Source organism: Drosophila biarmipes, chromosome 2L (assembly GCF_025231255.1).
Source record: "Drosophila biarmipes strain raj3 chromosome 2L, RU_DBia_V1.1, whole genome shotgun sequence".
Classification (NCBI taxonomy): Eukaryota; Metazoa; Arthropoda; class Insecta; order Diptera; family Drosophilidae; genus Drosophila; species Drosophila biarmipes.
The window spans coordinates 18,933,164-18,944,153 of NC_066612.1; the positions used below are offsets into that span (position 1 = coordinate 18,933,164).

Genomic DNA, 10,990 nt, shown 5'->3' on the forward strand with positions numbered 1-10,990 from the left:
TGGTGTTGACTTTGGTTTCATATTCCTGAGCGGAGATCAACATTTTAATTAACCGAAAATTATGCGACCTGATACTCGGATCTTTGAAGAAGCCGCCGGTTAAGAGTCTACAAATGTCTGCCCTAAACTGATTTGACTGCGAGTTTGCTTAGACAATTTCTGTCGTTTGTTCAAGGATTTCGTTATAATTAACTATGGGTGCTTGTAAATGTGGACCATTGTTCTATTGCTTTTTAATCAAACTTCGGCACACTTTTTTAAGGTGTCTAAAAATATCTTTCATCTTCTGAACAGTGATAATTCTTCCTAAAATTATATCTCTATTTAAAATGCAATATCCACTATATATTTTAAAGAATTTTCAGGGCTTAACCATTTTTAAAAATCATGTTTTAAGGCCTTCACTGAAATCAAAACTTATATTGTTTAAACTAGCACATAAATTAACATGACAAACTTATACAAACAGAATCTACGAAAGATAATTGTATTTTGTGAGTTTCAAACGGTTTTGCGCCAATTCACACGGTTCGTCACAATTCGACGGTCAGATATGATCTCGAAATCGATCAAGCTCTGTTGACCATGGCCAAAATCATCAGTTGCAGTTCGGTCGTCAACGCGGTAGCTTTAAAAGAAAATCAAGCAATGGATACCTCCCGTGTTTTGAGGGTCACCAATGTAGTGCTTTTACTCACGGCTTATCAGATGCATTGGTTTGAGAAGAAATCGCAGAGGTTCCGATTGTCCCTGCCCGGAGTGGTCAACATATTTGTTCTGGGTGTCTTCTATGCTGGGTGCTTTTCCCAACATTTCGATTCCAAGTCGTCTCTTCTGATAGTTCTGAAGAATGTGTCACCATTTATGTTCGTACTGACCAGAACTCAGCTTTTCCTGGGAGCAAAGGTATTCGCCTACTCCGTGTATTCCTCGGTGAAATCCGTGGGTGCTCTTAATTCCCTGGTGGAATCTCTTCCAACCAGAAATTCTGGATTCAGAAAAGATGAGGTCATAGCCTATATACTACTGGGTTCGACCTTTGGCACTCTCTTTTGTTTCGTGCTCTACATATCGTATGAAATGAAGTTCGAGCTGCCTCCGTTGGAAGATGCCATGATCGGATTGGCTCTATTTCTTCCCCATCTGATTTTGTCAGGATCTCTGAGACTCTACATAGTACTGGCTTGGTTAACTCGTGGACAATTAAAGCAATTTAAGAACAATGCGGAGGAGGAGTTAAGTGATAATTTGATAAAAGAGGAGGATAATGTGGCTTCCACTTCTTTTACCATTTCAACGAAAAGCTCCAGCGTGGCAAATTTAGACAACCTGAAGAGGAAGCTGGAGATTCTGGGAGCCAATTTCCGCTTCTTCTTCCAGTCGATTCAGCACTCTTTGATATTTCTTTTCGCCATGAATGGGAACTGTCTATTGGGAGGGATATACTCCTATACATACTACTGGAATACCTGGCACGTAATCTTCGAGGATCGCAAGCGAAGAATCTTCTATGCGGCAAATGCATCCATATATGCCTGTATTGCCAGTGATTACATCTGCTTAATGTTGGTTCTGTTTATGATGGAGAAAGAGGTAAATTACAAAAATATTATATTAGTATTTAACGTTCAATTCTGTATCTATTTTCCAGCGGATGAACTTTATTAAATGTCTAGATTTCTTTTTGGCCAAGCGAAATGCATTATCAAAGAGAGTTCGACCCCTTGCCAAGGATATAACGAAAGTTCTCAAAAGAAGCTTTTATAGCAAATTCGACTCAATCATTCCTTTTAATATTAGTTACCTCAGTTTGGTAAGCCTCTGCCATTGATAAAGCAAACGTTTTTTAAAGAGTGTATTACAGATGGTATTCGTCCAATTGCTAATAATTATCTTGGTGGTGATGTTCCATTACTTGAATGACGAAATACTTTTGCTGAAAGAAGAGTTGAACAGCAAAGATAATTAACTTTAGATAATATTTACTCTTTGTATTCTATAAATTTTACCACCAATTGTGTACTCTATTTACCACGTCCTCCCACTTCTGTAACAACTTCATATTAATTACCATCATATGCAAACTTAATCCATAAATTTATCCGTTTGCCAGAGCCAAACAGGACGGAGCAACAAATCACGATTAAGTTGCTAATAAAATGGTTCCCCAATCAAACTAAAATGTGTGCATTTTGGCTAGAGATGAACCAGCTTCTGGGAAATACGATTTCTCAATAAGTTACTGAGCAGTCTGCTTATTTATATAAAAAATTGCAGTACTAAACATTTATTGTTAAAATTAATTCTTAATATTTGTGATGACCCTAATAAATAGGCAGTTAAAGATCACGAAAGTAAAACTCAAATTAATAATTTCGAATTAAATTGTTTGCCTGTATTTTATTACCTATTAATAAAAATGAAAAAAAGGATGAACATGGAAAATAAAAAGTTAAACTTTGTTTCATTTTTTGCATAATAGGTTATTGATTTGCTATATAACATTTCAAACCATTTTTAAAAAAATCAGCTTCATATCTCAATTTAAGTAATGTTTTGTAATAATTCCTTGCAACACTACTCATATCCAGTATTTCTTAAAAAATGCTTCTAGACTTTGAGACCCATTTTGCGTACGGGTTTTTCATAAACTTTTCGCCCAAGCAAAATCTTCCACTGTGGGATAACAACACGCAGAATGGCGGCAAATGAACATTATTCGTGTTAGGAAATCTACATAATATTTACTGTGATGCCAACACCCACCCAGCCAGGAGACCAACCGAGCATCCAACCCACTCACATCCTGGGCGGTGCACAGGCCATGGCCATGCATGCAAGTCTGTGGAGATGCTGATGAGCAGATAAATTCATTAGGCAAACCCATGTAATTGTTCCACCAGGGCGACGACGATGCTGGGTCAAAGTGCGAGTGGGGCTCAGCTGGCGGAGCAGGCTGCGAAGGCAAACCAGACGACCGCAGATCTTAAGTTTTCCCCCGGAGGCTGGAGTTGGGAGTCACGTAGTCGGAGTTGCCAGGCGAAGCGTTACTAAATACAAATTAAACAAATCCATAAATAATGTTTAATAATATTAACAAGGATATTAGCAGGGACTACGCACACACCACTCACCCACTTGGGAGCTACAGATGCGCTCACTTACTGCATCCAGCCGTAGTTGTAGCTGCCGGAGGACCCCAGACTCCGACTGCATTCCATGGGGCGTGGTCGTCGTGGTTTATGGACATGTCGCCTCTGCCACCTGGCTGTTTGCCTGCTCAGGAAACAGGTACACGGGTGTTTACACGGCCGGAATTTATCAATCCCATTCAGCTTATGGGCTTTTAGACTCCTACGCTTTTGATTCGACTCAAGTGTGATTTGATAAAAAATCGATATATCTCTACCTAAGCAAAGTTGTTTATAACAACATTAAGGTACTTTTAAATACTTCTTAAACTTTTAAACTATATGCTAACTATTTACTAAAATCAAGCTTAACTTTAACAACATGAAATGAAATATCTTTTATTAGCTGAATGATGTAATCAACAAGAAACATTATATTTTGGAAGCTTTCAAGCGCTTCTGTTTCTTTTTGGCGATTTGCTCCTCCACGCGCAAAAGTTGCATTAGTAAATATTCCTGTCGGGTCATTTTCTTTTTGGTACTGTAAGAAGAATCCTCTGCGTTCCGAGGCTTTTTTGGTGCATTGGGCATCACCTTTAAAGGATTTCTCGTTGGAGTTTTTGTCGACGATTTTGGTGGAGTTTGTGTGTGCGATTTTTTTCGACTTTTAGATGTAGAAGATCTTGATCGTCGCCTTTCTGCCCTTTTTGATGACGATGCTCCTTCATTTATTGATGCATGTTTTTCTGAGGACCTTGAGGAAGATGTGCTTGCTTTCCAAGCGCGCTTAGAGCATGCTTCCCTGGCATCCGATTCTGAGGAAGAAGAGATTTCATCGGAGCTTTCGGTGGTGGATTCGTAGCTTGTCGACTCGGAGGAGTCACTGCAATCGTCGCTGTTGTTGCTGAGATATTGCGGCTTTGGTTCAGGGCGTACGATGGCACTGACACGCCTTGGTGGGCTGCAGGATGGAGTTCGGGGCCCTCGAATTATGTTGACAACTGATCTCAGAGGACTTGGAGAACGGGCTCGTTTGATAGAGTGTCTGGACGCTGATGTTGTCTGTAAAGTCGATCGTGTAGCTTCGGACAACCGACTCGGTGAGACGCTGGGACTAGGAGATGGTGAGCTGATGCTCAGTCGACTCTCCCAGGTTATTAGTCTTGGTCTCGAAGGCATTGGCGGTTGGCGGACTTTCCGGTTTTGATTTTTTTGCGCCATCAGTAGTTCATCGAATGTGGGCGTCGGCAGAAGGGGAGCACGCTGGTGCCCCTCCGGCGTGTAGTAGGGGTCGTTGTCCATGTCGTTTAAGTCCGCTTTTGTCGGGATACCAAGTCGCCACGTTACTTTATCGGCTTGCGAAGTTTGGTAGGTGTCAGCACGTGGTGCGGTAAAAGAACGCCATACTACAAAAGGTGTTTAAAGACATTACTATATTAGACATATTTAAGACTTAAATAAAGTTACCCTAATGACTGAAACAAGACTTTTAGACTTACCTGGGGGAATTGTTACGGTTCCTGGAAGAACCTTTTTTTCAAACATCTCATAGTTGCCCTTGTTGTTGGTTATCTTCGGATGACGAAATCGACAATTGCTTCCCCAATAGCAAGCGTTGCGGATGTGGAAGCGGCAGATTGGAATAACGCTATCGTCTTTTTCGTGGTCTCCAGTCGGTACATTATAATCATCATCGTCGCCGGATACCTCTCCATCTTCCATATCAGGGGATCTTAAACAATCGTTCTGCGCCTCCGAAATGGTGTTCTCGCCAAACTCCCCACACTTTTTTAGCTTGCTCGATTCTTGTTCTATAGATTGACAAACTCTCATTTCCTTGGAAGAATCATTTGGGTCCTCATTTTCTTCGCCGGATATTTCGCCGTCTTCCACATCTGATATCCTGTGCGCAGGCTGTTTTTGCTGCTCCTCCAAATTGGTATCTTCAGATAACTCACCTGGTTCAAGTGTAACATTAATTGTTCCTTTGCCAACGGATTTACTTAATTCTTCAGCATTGATCTTTGGGCCTTTTACATCTAAGGCCTTGTTATCTCGCTGAATTTCTAAAGTGGTATCTTTAGATAAATTACCAGACTCCAAAAGATGGCTTGGTTGGATTCTCTCCTTATCAACGGTGCTCCCCATTTCTTCAAAATTATTTTGAAGATTTTCTTTATGTTTTTGGAGATTACGATTTTTTAATGTTTTAATAACAACTGAATCTGTGGAACTGGCTTTCTGTCGAAACACACTTCTCTGGGATTGTGAAGGAATATTTTCGGAAAACTCAGTAACCTCCATTAAGTACTCCAACAATGTATCGTTACAGTTTTTCTTATCAGAGCTTTTCTTAGATTCTTCAGGGTTGTCTTCATAATTCTCTATTACGCTTTGGCCATTATTTTCTTTTACAGAATCTGTGGTTTCTGCCCTAGACTTATTACTTATTCCAGAATCATCCGCTGGAAATAACGAAATCATTTCCTCTGGGTTTCTCATTGTGGAGGAAAAGATGTCAATAACATCGTCAGCTTTACCTAGGCTAGTTGCCCTATTTTCTAATAGGGAAGTATCAGGAGTTTTGATTGAATCAAAAGTATCATTTTGATTATTAATAAAGGAAGTACAGCTTGTTAGTTCTGAGTAGTCCTTCCCCACAGAACAAATAGTTGATTCTTTTAAAAATTTGAAATTAGATATGATTTTTATTTAGACTGTCAAGCTTACCGAAATCTGTTAGGCCATGAAGAGTATAATCATATGGTTTGTATACAAAACTGGATGGGGATAAAGCATGATTGGAGACCCCGTTTGGCAAACTAAGTAGGAGGTGCTGATCAGTGTAGGTTTTATACAGTCGAAAGTTTACTTACCTTGCATTCATTGGTGTTTTAGAAACATTATGGCAGGAGGAATCATCTAACAATAAAGGGTTAGTTTCAAATTAATATCAAATAAAGTAATTTTTGGTTTTCATAATATTTCCGTACCAACAATGCTATTATCAGCTTGTTCCTTGGATGTTGAATAATTTTTTATCAAGTTTGGCTCCTTTACCTCAACTGTGGACGGAACACTTATGCCTACGGAATCTATTAATACATTTAATAATCATTTAATTATAGTCTTAAATAAAATATGTCCCTTACCCATATCGGTAGATGCACGACGTCTACAATCTAATTTATCCATTTCATTTCCATTTCTTTCTTCATCGATTAACGAATTACCAATGCCTACGGACAAATCCACGGATATTGACTTTGGTGACCGTGAAAGCGACTTGTCATTTTCGCCAGACTTCGACATCTTGCCAATGTATAATACCACAATACAATTAACCTATAAAGCTTTTCAACAAAAGCACTTATTTCTGTTGTTTTTCGTTATTTCTGACATAAAGTGCTCTGATGTTTGGAGTTGTACTTATCAGTTATGTTTTATGAACACTTAATTTACCACTAACCACAAAAATAAAAATTACTGCAAGCGTCAAATTTTGTGTATTTCTATCGAAGCTCAAGGGCGCAGCCAGAGTGGCCATACTTACAAAAAGGCGGGGAAAGTACTAGTACTAGTAGTACGGTCAGACTGAATATAATTTAGTGTTGGAAAATATCTGGATACGTCAAACGTATCGGCGAATTCTTATTTTAATTAAATCATTACAGGGTATTTTCATTCGATATTAAAACAATTATGAGAACACTTTTTTAAAGAATGTTTGAATTATATAAAAAGCCCACAATGTTCTTCCCCTTCCTAAAAAATTTGATACAAGATCAAATATCCGTCGAGTAAAAAGAAATAAAATATATCTTTCCACTCAAATCAGTATTGAAATGCACGTTGGCTGGTATAAAAATTAGACGCAGACACAGTTCCCTCAGCCCCTGGGTCAACCGCTTGGAGCAACAGCATCAATTTCCACAAAATTGCTCCACTAAATTACCATAACGGTTGGGCAATCTGCACCCTGCCCCAAGAAGGGCAGCCCCAGCCACCCAAAACACCCCCCAAAACTAACGGAAACATATTAGGGCAACTGGAGAATCCAAACAGAAGTGCGACAAGTGGGAGACGAGAAGCAGACGAGTCGAGAGACAAATGCCGAAGCCGCAAACAAAGAAAGCAGCGCGAAAAACGCAAGCATCAGCGCAATGCGGCAATGGAGTTACCTGGTGGCAGGTAACAGTGTGCTGGGGGGTCTCCACGGGGCGGGGGTTTTCCCACAGGACTTGTAAATAGCAACATGGCAAACAAGTTAAAAAGTTTTTCTCTTGTTCTTTGGCATTTCTTTATGCCCGGGTTGCGACCCAAACATAATCGTTTCTCATTTCAGTGCTGGGGGGAAGGAGCTGTCCCCCTGATGCCACTCCCGTCCGCCCCATAATGCACTGTAAAAAATAATAGTATCGCTGAGTACTAAACCTTAAAAGCGATGTCCAAAAAAACTTTACTGCATTCAGCAAATATCTGGTCCGGTCTGGTAGCTCTAATAAACAATTCACTAGATATTTATTTTGGTTATATTATTTTAATTTTGTAATTCTTATTCGGTAACAAAAAAATTGCTTATCTAAACTATAAGAAAAAAGTTATAAAAAGATCATCTGTTGTTAAACAATGTAATTTGACCTAACTTATTTCAGAAACTTTTGTCAATAACTTTACAATCTTGTTTTAAAAAAACGTTTTTGACCAACCTAAATTTATGTTTAGTAAATAACTTAAACACGTAATGCAGTTTATTGGTTTGACCGGGATTAAGTGTTTTTCCCAGTGCACTCCAAGCCTCCTGGTTACCTTCACTCACCTTTTCTTCGGCCCCGGTCCGCAATTTAGTTTTGAGCGTAATTTCTTTTAATAGCGCCAGCCGACAGATAAAATTCCGCTGAAGTAGAGTCCCGAACCCCACGAAGATGTCCCGTCCTGACACTGACATCGTAGTCCTCTCGCGCCCAGTTGCCACTCCCACTCATCCCACTGCCAACTCCATCGCGGGTCAAAGGGCCGCCTCTTTGCTGGCGGATATCGCAAGTAAATTGCTTAATTTTGGCCATGTCTTGAGGTCTGGGGTTAGGCGTCTCTTCGGCTTGTTTTATTGGAGCTAAGGACCTTTCGGTGCGAGGGAAGGGACGTTCCAGGGCCGCCCCCTAGGGCCGTTCAGGTTGACGCTTTCTGGGCCATGACGATTTCATTTGCATTTTATGATAATTGAACTTCATAAATATGTCACGACAGCATCTTAAAAGTGCCAGAGGTAAGCACACCACACACACAGTGCGAAACAAAACATCCGGTTCCCTTTCCGGTACGCAGGTCTCATCCCATTCCGGGTGCCATGTGCTTCATAATTATTTTGAAGTGTCGCCGTTAATTTGAAATACTTATGGTCGTGTGGGGCCGGACTATAAACTGCTGAACAGAATTGGATAACGACGGCTGCAATTTAAATATGTTAAATACATTTATTACACAGGGTACGGAACGGGTCGTTAGGATGGGGATACTTAGTGGGGGTGATTATGTGGGTATTAGTATGTTGGAATATGGTGAAGTAGAGGAAATAGTGGAAAGGAAAAGGTCTTTAGAGTTTGGAATTTGAAAAGCAGTATTTACATAATACTTAAATATTTAATAATGAACTTCTGTAGTTATTCGCACGTCAACATTTGTTGAACTACACTAAGTCTAGTTAGTTCTTAGCTCTATTTGTAAAAATGTATGTCTTAATTGTTATTAACCAGGGTAGACTCTTATTTTACATAGTGGCAAACATCTTGTGCACTTCCGTCAAGAAGTCTAACCCCGCCGAAAACCAACTTCCCTGCCGAGATTCCAGCACAATAACTCACCTAGTCAGCGACTTAACTTATTCACCCCTTCAGAGCTAGGAGAAAAACGAACATTTAACGCCTCATTAGAATCAGGACATCGAGCATCCATCTCCGGGATGGGACTACAAAGCCACACAACTACACAGCCGAACAACAGGACGGAGGCAATGAATAAACTCCGGCATAAACAGGATATATGGCCGCAAAATCCCAGCAGCGCCTTGCAGCAGCGGCAATGAATATTAATGAGATGTCATCAGTCTTTCGTCAAATTAAAACGCACAGCGCCAGCGGGCCAGAACGGTGAGCTGGGCTAGGATATGCTTGGAGATGGAGACGGAGTCCTGGAGTCCTCGAGTCCTGACAGGAGCAAACACATCTTCGCCCGGCTGTTGTGCCCTCACATCCTGCGGTGACTTTTCTAATTGTTGCCAGCACAACGCGAATAAATCAGCGGCTACAACTAGCTGAAGGCCTCGCGGAATTTCGGCAATTTGTTTTCCACTAGTTAAGTTGAGCATTTCGAAAAGGGGTGGATGGGATCGGGCAGGATATGATGAGATAGCTGGGTAGGTAGGATAGGTAAGCCGGCTCAGAACCCTTTTGGGCAATGCGTCGACGGCAGTCACCGTCATCGTCATCGTCACACGTCAGCGCACTATCATCAGCTTGTTTACACGCATAATTATGTGTGCCGGGGATTCCGGGAAACGCTCCTGGCTCCTGGGGTACCCACTTCCTTAGCCACACCCACGCCCACTTCCTACTCCCACTCCCACTCCCAGTCCTCATCCTGTTATCCTTGCGGCTTTTGGGGGCTGCCACGGCAGACGATTTAATGCCTCCTGACAGATTTCTCACTTGAACTTAAGATGACGGGCAGCGTCACAAGTTGATGCTGATAATATGCTAATGAGGTTTGTTTATTTGATTTATATTCCCCTCGTCATGGCCGCGAAGAGAAGGTGTCAAAGCCGTTGGGCGCACGGTGGAGTCGGGTCAGGTCAGGTCCTCGAGGTTCACTCAAATCACAGTCAAGTGGGAGTTAATCGCCTGTCGGGGGGTTTTTGCATCTCAATTACATAAATTTGTATGCATTGATAGGACAAATGATCAGTGGTGCTTATTGAGTTGGTGTATTAGGAAGTAGAGTATCTTAATAGCAGATTAGTGGTGTACGAATGGCTTATGAAAAATCACTTCTCTTACAACTTCCTTAAACAAAATATTGTACGCATCTGAGCTGTTTGCTTCTATTTTTTAATTGTATTGTAGTATTGATGGATAGTTTAGACCTAATGATCACTTACTACCTATACACCTTCCTTTGAAAATAAAATGTTGCATTTAACTGTGCTGTGATATTAAGATACTGGCTTCTATTTATTAACACATTGCATAATGATCAGCATTATCTTAGCAAGTCCTGGGCATCAATTAAGCCAACTTTCTTATGATAATCGGGACGATTCGGATGAGGGCACAGGTGACGGCGAACACTACCAGATTGGCACGGACCTCCTCCTTGGAGCGATCCTCGATCCTGGTGGGCTCAATTGACAGTGTGCGAAACATGTTGACTGCAGCTGAAGACTGTAAGATGTTAATTCGCCAAGACGATACACAGATACTTACACCGCTAAAATAATTTGGAACTGATTGAGCTTTAGGATAAATATTTTGTGGCAAACCCGCCTAGAACTATTTTGGATCAGACTCGGGAACGAAATCAAACTAATGACAAGCTGTGCAGTGCTTTGACAGATGAATCAACGAACAGCTTGGGCAAATTTTAAAATTTACTGGTGTTTATGTTTGTGAAAGTAGAATTGGGTTATTCACAAGGGAATACCTATTTGAAAAAATAAATATTTACTTAGTTTTTATGGACTTAAACGGTTCCTTAAAACTATACTTTAAGATCATAATCACGAAAAAATAATTATATTCCTTTCAGTAGATATAACTTTTGTAATCGGTTAATAATTATCAATAACAATATAAAATATTTATATA

The 10,990-nt window shown here is 40.5% G+C and overlaps 3 protein-coding genes across 5 annotated transcripts; 1 reads left to right on the forward strand and 2 right to left on the reverse strand.

Annotated features, from left to right (window-relative positions):
• The first annotated feature begins 648 nt into the window (after window positions 1–648).
• On the forward strand, window positions 649–1,969 carry LOC108033561 (uncharacterized). Its single transcript, XM_017107906.2, has 3 exons — window positions 649–1,593; window positions 1,652–1,813; window positions 1,865–1,969. Exons 1-3 carry the CDS (start codon window positions 649–651, stop codon window positions 1,967–1,969), a joined length of 1,212 nt encoding a protein of 403 aa, XP_016963395.1.
• Window positions 1,970–3,504: 1,535 nt separating this feature from the next.
• Window positions 3,505–6,631, reverse strand: LOC108033408 (dentin sialophosphoprotein). Its single transcript, XM_017107729.2, has 6 exons — window positions 6,284–6,631; window positions 6,125–6,226; window positions 6,008–6,053; window positions 5,862–5,953; window positions 4,631–5,809; window positions 3,505–4,537 (listed from the first exon to the last, which is right to left on the reverse strand). The coding sequence occupies exons 1-6, from the start codon at window positions 6,441–6,443 to the stop codon at window positions 3,564–3,566; spliced, it is 2,553 nt and encodes an 850-aa protein (XP_016963218.2). The 5' UTR covers window positions 6,444–6,631; the 3' UTR covers window positions 3,505–3,563.
• Window positions 6,632–10,326: 3,695 nt separating this feature from the next.
• LOC108033574 (uncharacterized) lies at window positions 10,327–10,786 on the reverse strand. Of its 3 annotated transcripts, none has more exons than XR_007763374.1 (2): window positions 10,610–10,786; window positions 10,327–10,554 (listed from the first exon to the last, which is right to left on the reverse strand). XR_007763374.1 is itself a non-coding variant. In XM_017107921.3 (2 exons), the coding sequence occupies exon 2, from the start codon at window positions 10,547–10,549 to the stop codon at window positions 10,412–10,414; it is 138 nt and encodes a 45-aa protein (XP_016963410.1). In that variant the 5' UTR covers window positions 10,550–10,560; window positions 10,610–10,769; the 3' UTR covers window positions 10,327–10,411. The 3 variants fall into 3 exon arrangements, 2 of the variants coding, with proteins under 2 accessions (XP_016963410.1, XP_016963409.1); XM_017107921.3 differs by having other exon boundaries at window positions 10,327–10,560; window positions 10,610–10,769; XM_017107920.3 differs by having other exon boundaries at window positions 10,327–10,567; window positions 10,610–10,765.
• Window positions 10,787–10,990: the final 204 nt, after the last annotated feature.